Source organism: Brassica oleracea, chromosome C3 (genome assembly GCF_000695525.1).
Source record: "Brassica oleracea var. oleracea cultivar TO1000 chromosome C3, BOL, whole genome shotgun sequence".
NCBI lineage: Eukaryota > Viridiplantae > Streptophyta > Magnoliopsida > Brassicales > Brassicaceae > Brassica > Brassica oleracea.
The window spans coordinates 11,523,874-11,535,111 of NC_027750.1; the positions used below are offsets into that span (position 1 = coordinate 11,523,874).

The 11,238-nt window shown below is 28.4% G+C and overlaps 1 protein-coding gene across 2 annotated transcripts; it reads right to left on the reverse strand.

Annotated features, from left to right (window-relative positions):
- Positions 1-1,271: 1,271 nt before the first annotated feature.
- On the reverse strand, positions 1,272-3,161 carry LOC106331666 (probable xyloglucan endotransglucosylase/hydrolase protein 32). 2 transcript variants are annotated; one of them, XM_013770065.1, is made up of 5 exons: positions 2,888-3,161; positions 2,697-2,797; positions 2,395-2,612; positions 2,145-2,234; positions 1,272-1,833 (listed from the first exon to the last, which is right to left on the reverse strand). In XM_013770065.1, exons 1-5 carry the CDS (start codon positions 3,099-3,101, stop codon positions 1,467-1,469), a joined length of 990 nt encoding a protein of 329 aa, XP_013625519.1. In that variant the 5' UTR covers positions 3,102-3,161; the 3' UTR covers positions 1,272-1,466. The 2 variants fall into 2 exon arrangements, with proteins under 2 accessions (XP_013625519.1, XP_013625520.1); XM_013770066.1 differs by lacking the exon at positions 2,145-2,234 and having other exon boundaries at positions 2,888-3,157.
- Between the last annotated feature and the right edge of the window lie 8,077 nt (positions 3,162-11,238).

Here is an 11,238-nt window from a genome sequence, read left to right on the forward strand (position 1 = left end):
AACGGCTCATCTTATTTTTTTGTCTTTCGTAACAGTTTTAGAATACTATAATATTTTCAGAAAGATATAGGTGATTAGGAGTAAAGAAAAGTCGAAATTGTTTCTAAGCACTTTATTAATACACACTGGTATAATTTCTTGAAACAAAATTATAAGTTTCTCATTTATTCATCTATTAAAGTTTTGATTGGTGCTTATCTATTAGTTATAAGAAATCCAAATAGAAAAATATTATATACTGATTACAAAGGTGTCTTTATAATTGTCACATATATGCAAATGTTTATAAATTGGTAAAGAATGAATAATTCTATTATATATTTACTTCAAATATATATTTTTCTGACAAAAAGAAATCAAATTTTATTTTGGTTATTTATATCTCGGTTCAATTTGATTTCATTTCATTTTTAAATCGATATAGTATTATTTATTCAATATCAAGAGTCAAATTGTTTTCTTAATAGATTTTGTTTGATTTGGTTAAAATTGGACCGGTTAATCTTTTTTAGAAACCATACTCACCAAGTTCATAAAGTCAACAATGATACTAGAGCAGTGTGGGTCATGCCCAGCATTGCATATCTCCAATCAAACTAGCTTGAAGATGAATAGCCGATAAGCCACAATAATGTAGCAAATCTAGTATATAAGACCATTTATTTTGCATTAACACTTTTGGTTAAAATTTGTATTAATTCCTTTTCAAAAAAATTGTATTAATTGAAATGACCTGTATAAAGAAACAAATCGAGTTAATATGAATTTTTTTTTCTATCTCGATCAGTTGCTATCGTACTAGTCACTTTGGTCCTGGCATTTAATTATTTCTTTGAAATGCATTTAAACTCTGTCGATTGTTTTCCCTTGTTATTTAATGTGAATTTCATTTGCAATTAATTCTTTTTGAATCACCATGCATTATTGATTTGGACCAAACTACCAATTATTATACCGGAGACTTATGGAGGGTTTTAGCCAAAACATAGAACTAGAAGCTGAAGTTGGCTAATAGTATAAAGTAGTCGTTTGAGATTTGTCGATAATAATTTCATGGCGGCTAGATAAATTTACTAGTTAATAAATATATATTCGGCATCTTTACTTGTTTCCATCGATCTAGCTAGTGGTCTTTGACCTCTCCATTTTTTTTTGGTCAATGACCTCTCCATTTTTCGTAATGTTATTGGTATACATATTGACAAGGTAAATGTGATCAGTGGTATGGAAAAACGTAAAACATTTCAAACAATTTTGTTTATGATGCAAAGTTGACCAACAACATAGTATTTGAAACATTTACACATTACACAAAGATAATAAGTAAAAAAAAAACTTTTATTTTGTGAAACAAAAACCACAATAATATAGTAACAGAAAAAGTCCCAAAAAATTGCGAAGCTTTTGTTGTACTTCCTTTGATTTAATTAAAATTCTGGAACTTCGAAACTTCCCTCAATCTTTTCCTAACGCCAACATTCCGGCGTTAGAGAATGGTCTCGCTTATAATCTTTGCAATAGTTGTATACCATGCTATGTGTTTGAACCCATCTCATGGCTTGGTATTGCTGTCGGGTTAACCCACCAGAACGGTATGGTGAAGCCGACACTGGATGGCACCGTGCTGACGAATAAGCAGTGCAACCGATGGCTTTAAAGTTGGTGTATTTGGCACTAAAAGGTTGATATTTATAGTCGGCTTTGTATTTACCATCTTCGGTTGCCCAAGAAGAGGCGTCCCATATGGAACCATAAAGCCACATTGGTCTTAAAGGAAATGTGGCCGCACTCTTCTTTGGGTATCTTCTTATGGGAATATCATCGACCAAAAATCTGAAATTGTAGATGGAGAAAATAATATTAGTCTGAAAATTGATATAGTTTACTAAATCAGGAATATGCTCAGATAGGAAAATATGTATGTTGTATAGTAACATTCGTATAAAATAATAAAACTGTGAGATTTAAAACAAAATAAATCAAAATACTTAATATATATGGTGTCTGTCCCATCGATGTGGTCGCACCAGGACTCGCAATTAATTAGAAGAATTAGTAAAGCTGGCACTATGGTTAGACCCAAACACGAAGGACATGAGAATATCAATAATTATTTCTAAACAACAACAAGAAATCAAGTATGCCTGATTGTCCAACGTCGTACGGTCATTGTCTCTGTCTTGTTTGTCTCTACCTGCAACTGTCCTTGCCCGAATAATGAAACCCTACGGAAACTATTTTAAATTTATAATAAAAGTTAACTTTTTAGTTTACTATGTGGCTCGACTAGATTCATCCACCTAGGTCCGAGGCCAGGAAAATAAAGTTCATAGCTTTCTCTCTTAAGAACCTAAAAAGTATTTTTATGAGATAATTAAGTGGAAGATGGCTTACATGATTTCTCTAGGGTTCCAAAGAATAGCATAATGGTGAAAACCTGAAGTGGGATCAAACCACAAGCGATACTTCATTTCACGACCAATGATTTTGCCATCACCACTTCCCCTAATGTAAACATTTGTCTGAAGTGTGTATGGTTTTCCAAATGTTGTCCCCAAAAATTCTATGTCCACTTCATCATGGAAGCCTGGATGTGCCTCATTATTTGATAGCTGCACAAATTTGATTTGGTTAATTTTAGTTAAGATCAAATTAAATGTAGTTAGAAGTCCTAATTAAGAGAGTCTAGCTCTCACATAGAGAGATGTGATGACTCCAGCAGTGTATCCAGGTTGGAGTTTGATGGATGCTCCAAAGTAACCTGATCTGAATGGCTTCACTGACTTGAATCCACTTCCTATATATATACACACACCCCAAGTACATTATCAATAGAAAGACATATAAGCTTCAAATCAAATGAAAAGCAGAGTTGAATTGTTAGTACCTGAGACTCTATCGAGCCAGATGGTAAGAGCATTGTGGTCCATTCTCTGATGCTGAGGACCCCAAAGATTCCTAAAACCTTTGTAGAAGCTCAAGGAAACAACCTTGGAGCTTGGCCAGTAACCAGGTGATGGTGGCCAATAAGCATTTACTGAGGATCCTAATAACACCAACAAGTGGAAGATTGGGAGAAGAGAGATCAGAGAGCTACCCATTTTTGTGGTTTTCCTCTTTTTTGTGAAATGGAGAGAAGAAGAATGGAGTATATAAATGCAGAGAGAGAGAGAGATGGTGTGGGGATGGATGGACATGAGTTTGGCATATATTAGAGCATCACACTCTATAACTTCAAATATAAAGTTTTTTGCTCTCCAAAAAAGAACTTCAAAACTTCAAATTTGAAGTTTTGAGAAGTGAAACTCTATATTTGAAGTTTCACTACTCAAAACTCAAATTTGAAGTTTCATATTTTTATTTGCATTTTCATCCCTATAATAACAAATCACATTTATGATTCATAAATATTTTCTTGTTTATTGTTTTAATCCTTATAAAAATTATGTCTCATAAATATTTTAAATTTTGTTTACAAAATTTAAGTTTATACATAAAATTAAATAAAACTTTAAAATAATATTTAAAATATTTAAAACTAGATTTAGATAACAAAAATATACAAAAACCTAACAAAAAGCTTTAAAAAAATTACATGAAGACATAACTATTACACAAATTTAAATATTACAACAACACTAATAGTCAGGTAATTTTGAACCGGAACCTTCAAAATTTCTAAATATTGTCCAATTTTTTTGTATAACTGAATATGGTTGTTGTTGTTGTTGTTGATGATGTATTTTCGTACAATTCTTTTTTGTTTATATGGATATATTCACGAGTATTAATATCATCAATAAAAATTAATCTTTTAGCAATATTTTATGTTTATCTTTTACTTTCTTATTCTTATCTAATGTATTTACAAGTATTAATATCACCCAATTTCAATTTTTTTTATCTCTAATCTACAAATTAAAAATGAGGATAGCCATTTTTACTTCAAAATGCACTAGTAGATCATATATGCATTATGAAAATCACTTTATAGAATAATATGGTATTTTGATTGAAGTTTAATATTAATTAAGTTATTTTGTTTAAAATTTTATATTTTAATATAAAATTTTATTAATTAATATTTTTGTAATATGTTTATATATGTGCTAGTTATTTACAAAATTTTTATGAATTCAAATTTTTCGCCTTAAGTGAAAACGCGGATCCTGCGGACCTCGTAGTGATTAGTCTTTGGGCCTAGAAAGCCTTTGAGATCACACTACGGTTATAAAAAAAAAATATATATATATATAAGGACAATATTATAAAATATAAATAGTTTTAAAATTGAGTTTAAAATTTTACAATTGGAGAAGAACACTTTTAAACTTCAAATATAGAATTTTGAAAACTCCAAAGAGTTCATTTCGGAGATGCTCTTATGATTGTTTATGATGGAAATGAGATTCACTATTTGGACCCACTCACAAAAATTCATAATGAAGAGGGTGGTCCACTCACCTAAACTCTTAAAGACTTAAACAGTCTAAAAATATAAAACCTCAGTAGCATTATTACGTTGCTCTCGTGTGATATACTTACATGCAATCAATTTATGGAAAATCTTAGGTTAAGATCTCATTCACACAAAATTGACTGATACAAGGACAAGTGGTTTCAAAACTGGTTGCCATGGCCGACTACAACCATAAGCAGATACCGCTGCGTCTCATAATCTTCAAAATCTACCACCAGCCTTATATTTTCTCTCTATTTTTCTTCTTCTTTCGCTATGATTGTAATATATTACAAGATGAAGTGAAGTTGTTAAAGCTATTAAACTAATGGCAAATGAGAAAAAAATGTTGATTGAAAGAAACTACTAACCGAGACTGTGTTAGGGCTTAGAGAAATGACAAAATGTGTTAACCGGAATATGTATAATTGTAATGATTAATCTTTTTTTTTTTTTTTTTTTTCTACAGGAGGTTCAAAGGCTACCTGTAATCCGCACGTGGTTTCCGTTTGCCCAAAGGCCCGTAATCCGCACGTGGTTTCCGATTGCCAACCATCTAATCTCCCTGGCCCGAAACCAGCCGGTACTAATACCCATTACCCAAGGACCCGACACCAACGTCGCGTTAACTTTAAACTTGGGGAGGACATAAAGCGTTCCGTGGCCACAAGAGGTATCGAACTCGGGTCCGTATCGGTTGTGGTAACTACCTCAAGACCACCAGCCCACTACCCCGTGGTTTGTAATGATTAATCGAATATTGAGCTTACCAATTTTCTTTTGTTTGTTCCTTTAAGTTACATCGTACTTGATGGAAATAAGAACATTATTATGATAGGGCCAAGGAAATGCTAGATGGTAAATAAATTGGTAAGCTAAAAAAAAAAACAGTGAAACTAAATACATTCAATGAATATGTAATTCACATACATTTATTATATACTCGTATAAGAGGTAAGCTTATCTGATCTACTTTTTCATGGACATTTTACCCCGATTCTAAAACGTGAATTATCGGAACAGACAAAAAAAAAACAAAACAAAAGCGATCAAAATGTCAAAAAAATTCTACACATAAAATCAGAACTTGATAAGAAGCGTTTCAAATGTAACAGTTTAGACCATCTCCGATAGTAACTTATTTTGAGGAAAAAGATAAGAAAATAAAGAAAAACTTTTTCAATTGTGCATCATTTTGAAGGGAAAATGAGTTTGTAAATAGTATTCCCTCAATTTTTTTTTCATTTTGTGATAAACTTTTTTATTTATAAATTAGTTTTTAAATTTTTACATAATTTATTATAGATAAAAAATTCAATATTTGCTTTATACTTTAAAGAAATTATTAATACTTTCATAATATAATTATAAGTTTGTATAAATCCGTGTATATTTAAATGAAAACTAAACTATAAAGAATATTTAATTAAAATAAAATCATATTTGGGTAAAATCGTAAGTTTTATAAGAAAAATAACAATTATTATAAAATTAATACTCCATCTGTTTCATATTTTTTTTGATTATCCATTTCCTATAGTCTTAAACCAATAAAAATCCAGAAAATGCAATTAGTTTTCTTGAAGTTTACAATTAGCTATTATTAGTTGGAAATTTTTTAAAATGTATCTTTTTGAAACCATTTTTTTCTAGAACATGTATTTTTGGAACGGAGAGAGTAGTAAGTAGTAATAGTATAATATATTTGAAACTATTTTCTGAGAGGAAAATCAAGAGAACCATTGGAGCAAAATATAAACTCATTTTGAGTTTACTTCATTATAAGGAAAAAAATGAGGATAACCATTGGCGATCCTCTTAAACCCGTTTAGTATTTAATTTAATATAATGTTTGGGTGTTCAAAATAAAAGAAGAAGATAAGAACCGACTTGAATAATCCTAATTCCAATCTTAAAGCTCCATAACTAAGGTGTTCACTTTTCAATGTTTCATTTATTACTTAGCTGTAACGAATTATTATTTATAAATTTCATATTTTTATATTTTTAAGTTGAATAAAATTTAAATCTAAATTTTAAAATATTTAATTAAATTTTTTTAGTTTATTTCTTGTTATTTTTTTAGTTTTGAATAAATTTATGGATCTTGGATAGAAAAATAGAGATGATATTTACGCTTTAGTATTTTTAAGTACAAAATATTTAGAACGAAACTGACCATAACAGCTGGGATCCAAAATTAACTTATAATTCTACACATATTTAAAATGCAGTGAACTCAGATTCAATATGAACACTAAAATCGAGTCGAAAATGAATGTCCAAATTTTTCTCAAATTTTTTCAAGTTGCAATTCTTTTATTTTATTTTATTCTATTTTATGAGATTATATATATATTCTGGAAAATACAGAGACAGTGGTAAATTAATTTTTATAATGGAACACATCAAATATATTATTTTTAATTTAGCAGGCTTGTTATATTTCTTATAATATTTGAAAGAGGAAATTTCAGTTTTACCATAAATATTATACCACTTTCAAATTTAACTTTTTAAAAATAAATATTTTCAAAAATACTATAAATTTGTGATAAAAATTAAACTAATTCTCATAAATTATTTATAAATATTTAAGAATAATTTATAAAAAAAATTATAAAAGTTTATAAACTCAACCACACCCTTTAAATATTAAACCATAAACAATAATAACTAAATTTTAAACTAAAATGCTAGAATATTTTTAAGTGAATGTATTTTTGAAAAAATAATAGACAATTTGGGTATTTTAATCAATTTTTAGAATTATGGAATACTTCCGAAACTCTTTTGTCCCACGGTCCTACTCCACTGAGTTGAAAATTAAGTTTTATATTTCCTAACCAAATTAAATTGATCAGATGTCCCCAAAAGGAACAATGTTGAATAATATTCGGTTTTTAATGTAAAAGTAAATAGTAAATGATTATATTTGTAAATAAATGAAATATAAGCTTTCACTATATTTATCGGTAACGGTGGCAAGAGTCTTGATGATAATCGACGGTTGCGGGACCGCCTGTCCAAAAAAAAAATCATTAATTCATTTTTTCAACTGAACAATTTCATTATTGATTTGCCTCTTTGATTTTAAAAACAACTAGATTTTGATCCGCACGTCCGTGCGGATATTTTTTAATTAAAATTTCAAAATATTAGATTACTTTAATTTTTACAACATATATATCTATTTTTCGTGGTGCATTATAAAAAGTTTTTTATTATTTATGATTTTATTTTTTTGTAAAATTTGAAATATTATCATTTTCAGTTTGAATATTTATTGTCAAGATTGTATATTTTACCAAGAAAACTTTAGAAAATTACAAAACTATTTTTGAGTTTGGAAGATTACATGAATTTTAAATTTGTTTTTGTTACTACATTAATACATTATTTTATAAAAATATTTTAATTTTTGGTAATATTTTCTAAATTTTTCTCAACAAATTTTGTTATATTTAAAATAAAAATAAATTTATAATTAAAACTTGATCTGTCATTAATAGTTTAAATGAATTATTAAAATTTCATAGTTTTCTAATAATATATTTTTAAAATAGTATATGAACTAAAAGTTACTATATACTATTATATTTTTGTTTATAAACATTTTTAAAAAATATAAAATAAATAAAAAGAGAACATATAGTTGTAGATATAAAAATTTAACTTATGTTAATAAATATATTTTTGTATAAAAATATTATATAATTTTCTAATTTTAACCCATTTAATAATAAGTGATAATTTATTTAAATGAAACAATTAATTTTTTTTGTTAATTTACCTATTTAATATAATTTTGTCATATTTAATTCATAAATCACTTCTATTTTTATATAATACAGAATATAATTATAAAATTTATAAAATACTGTATTTTTCTATTTTATTGTTTTAGAATAAAATTGTAATTAAAATTGATTTATAATAATATTATATTAGTAGTTACGAAATTAGTAAATCTGCTATTTTGTAAAAAAATATTTATTTTTTAGAAAGATTTTGTTTGATTCTTTCTCAACAGATTTGTTATAATTAAAAAATAAAATTCAAATTTATAGTTGGTTTATTATTAATGTAAATAATCAAATATTTCATATTAACTAATTCTTTCAGTGGTCTTACTATGACTTGTTAATAGTAGATAGAAAAACCCTAAATTAATAGATTAGATTCCTCAATTATTTGCTCCTGATAATTTGAGATTAACAATAGGTATATTGTTTTGGTGCATGCATTCCATTAAACATATGTTTCCTGATCTAATCCTGTTCAACCAGAGAGTATTTAAACTAATATATAGTCTGGCGGGAAAATTGAGTTTGTTTTTGATATAGATTCATAAAGTTCTTAACCAATTCATAAGCTCCTCTCTGCTTCCTGGGTTAAGTCATAAGTGTGTTCTACTTCTTGTAATGAACAAAGATTAGCAACCATATTTCTCAGCTAAGCTATTCACGGATAATGTGCTTTATGAAATATCTAAATATAAGAACGTTTAGATTTTTTTTTTGGTAAAAAGAACGTTTAGATTTTTGCTTATTTTAAATTAATTAATTATCAATAGTTTTAATTATATTAAAGTTTTCATTTTTATACTTGGACTCATCATCACCAGTTGAAATGACTATTCATCTCAATTCTCGGTTTCAAACAATTTGATTATGTAAATACTTTTTCAAAACAATTTTTTTACCAGCTTTTTAACAAATTCAGCTCGTTGTTAATTTTTTTTATCAGATGAACCATTAAGTTTTAATGCATGTGATGATGTAACAAGTGTTCATTGGATTCGAAAATGGGAATGAATATTACATTCTGTCGGGGGCCCAATAACTAATGTAAACAAAAATAGCTATAGTAACAAAAAGCTGCTTTTCTTCGGGCTGTCACCAAGATCCAAAATAAATACATGTGTAACGGTCTAAAGATATACTTTCCCTCTTCCTTAAAGTTACATATTCTACCGAAAAAGTGTGTTTCAAAAAGATTTATTTTTTACATTTCTTATGCATATTTTATTAACTAGTTGCAAACTTAAAAAAACTTAATTGCTCTAGTTAAATTTTTATTGGCTTAAAATTATAAAAAAGAAATAAACACAAAAAAATATGTAAATTTAAGGTGTTTTATTAAAACGTGTGAAAAATCTAGAATATGTAACTTTAAGGAACAGATGGAGTATATCATATTAAATTAGATGAAGAAAATATGGTTTTTTGCAAAATTGACTCAAAACTCAAAGTCAAACCTAAAACTAACTCATGTTTTTTTTTGGATTTTTCTTTTGTCCTATTCACCCCACAAGTTCATATTATTCACGATAATGTCATTAGTTTTTTTTCTTTTTTTTCGAAAATGGCATTTTTACTCTTTCAACCTCATCATCTTCAAGTATTTACAAGATTGTCATTACAATCAATACACCAACCACCATGAACAACCAATTTGAAGCTCTTAATGCACCTCAAATCGATTTACACTCTCTCTTTCTCACTTGTTATGAACTAAAACAACATCTCTTTCACTTTGCATCCATGTTCATCCAAAAAACTCAAGCTTTTGATTCAAATTTTTTTATAGTTGATAGAGCCATTCAAGCTTACTATTCTTGGTGGGTTACTTTTGTTTGAGGTTCTGGGTAGTTGGAAAAGACTCTGTGTGCTAAGGAAGTCATCTCACTAGTTTAAGGTATGAAATTGAAAATTTTCCAGATTTGTTCGCGTAGAAGACTTACCCGTAAGTAGTCTGGCTGTAGAAAACTTATAGGTAAGTCTTCTGGTCAAACGGACGACTTACTTGTAAGTCGTTATCTTTGTTTGTTAAAAACAAATCTAGAGAATACCCTAGACGACTTACTGGTAAACGGGTTAGTTTTGCATTTCACCGAATTGTGTCAGATATTTGACTTTTCCTGGACGACTTATCAGTAAGTCGTTTCCGGGAAAACAAAAATTTCAATATTTTATTAAAGTTAGACGTCGTCTCAGGTTACTTTTGCAATTGGAAAATAAAACTTAAATATTTAACTTTTTCCAGACAATTTACGTGAAAGTCGTCAAATAAGACGACTTACTTGAAAGTCGTACGACTTACTTGAAAGTCGTACGACTTACTTGAAAGTCGTCCAGGATAAGCAAAGTCGTCCAGATTTATTTCCTAGATTCTAGTCAAACCTTGCTTATCTCGGACGACTTTCTCGTAAGTCGTTTACCTAGACAACTTTCAAGTAAGTCGTCTGGGTAAAGTTAAATATTTAAGTTTCTTTTTCGAATTGCAAACTAACCTGAGAAGACTTACAAATAAGTCGTCTAGCTTTAATAAAATATTGAAATTTTTGTTTACCCAGAGATGACTTACTAGTAAGTCGTCCAGCTTTGTTTGTTAAATATTTAAAGTAAGTCGTCCTATTTAAAATTCAATTGCAAAAATGACATGTTTGGACGACTTACTGGTAAGTCTTCCAGAAGACTTACTGGTATGTCGTCTGCGTCAATGTTTAGTAAACTTTCATTTTCTCTATGTTTACTAATGTGTTTTATTTTGAATTTTTGTAGATGATGCGTCAGTTACATGCTGTGTATGGAGAAGGATTGTTGAAAGATTACCGTTGGGATTTTGTGGTTGATAATGTCAAAGGAGCGAGAATCATTTTTTTGGAGGAAGGTTCGACACATGCTTAACTTCTTGCAATGGCTCAAGAAGATTATAACCTGGACATGAGCACAGAATCTGTGGAGATAACCTACTCATTACCAGCAGAAATGATG

What these genes read in the sequence shown, in the direction of transcription:
- LOC106331666 (XM_013770065.1), bottom strand. Translation starts at nt 3,101, where the DNA reads ATGGGTAGCTCTCTGATCTCTCTTCTCCCAATCTTCCACTTGTTGGTG. An exon ending in TGGAACCCTAGAGAAATCAT is followed by an intron (nt 2,235 to 2,394) that starts GTAAGCCATCTT and finishes AATTTAAAATAG; the next exon opens with TTTCCGTAGGGTTTCATTAT. An exon ending in GTACGACGTTGGACAATCAG is followed by an intron (nt 1,834 to 2,144) that starts GCATACTTGATT and finishes CTACAATTTCAG; the next exon opens with ATTTTTGGTCGATGATATTC.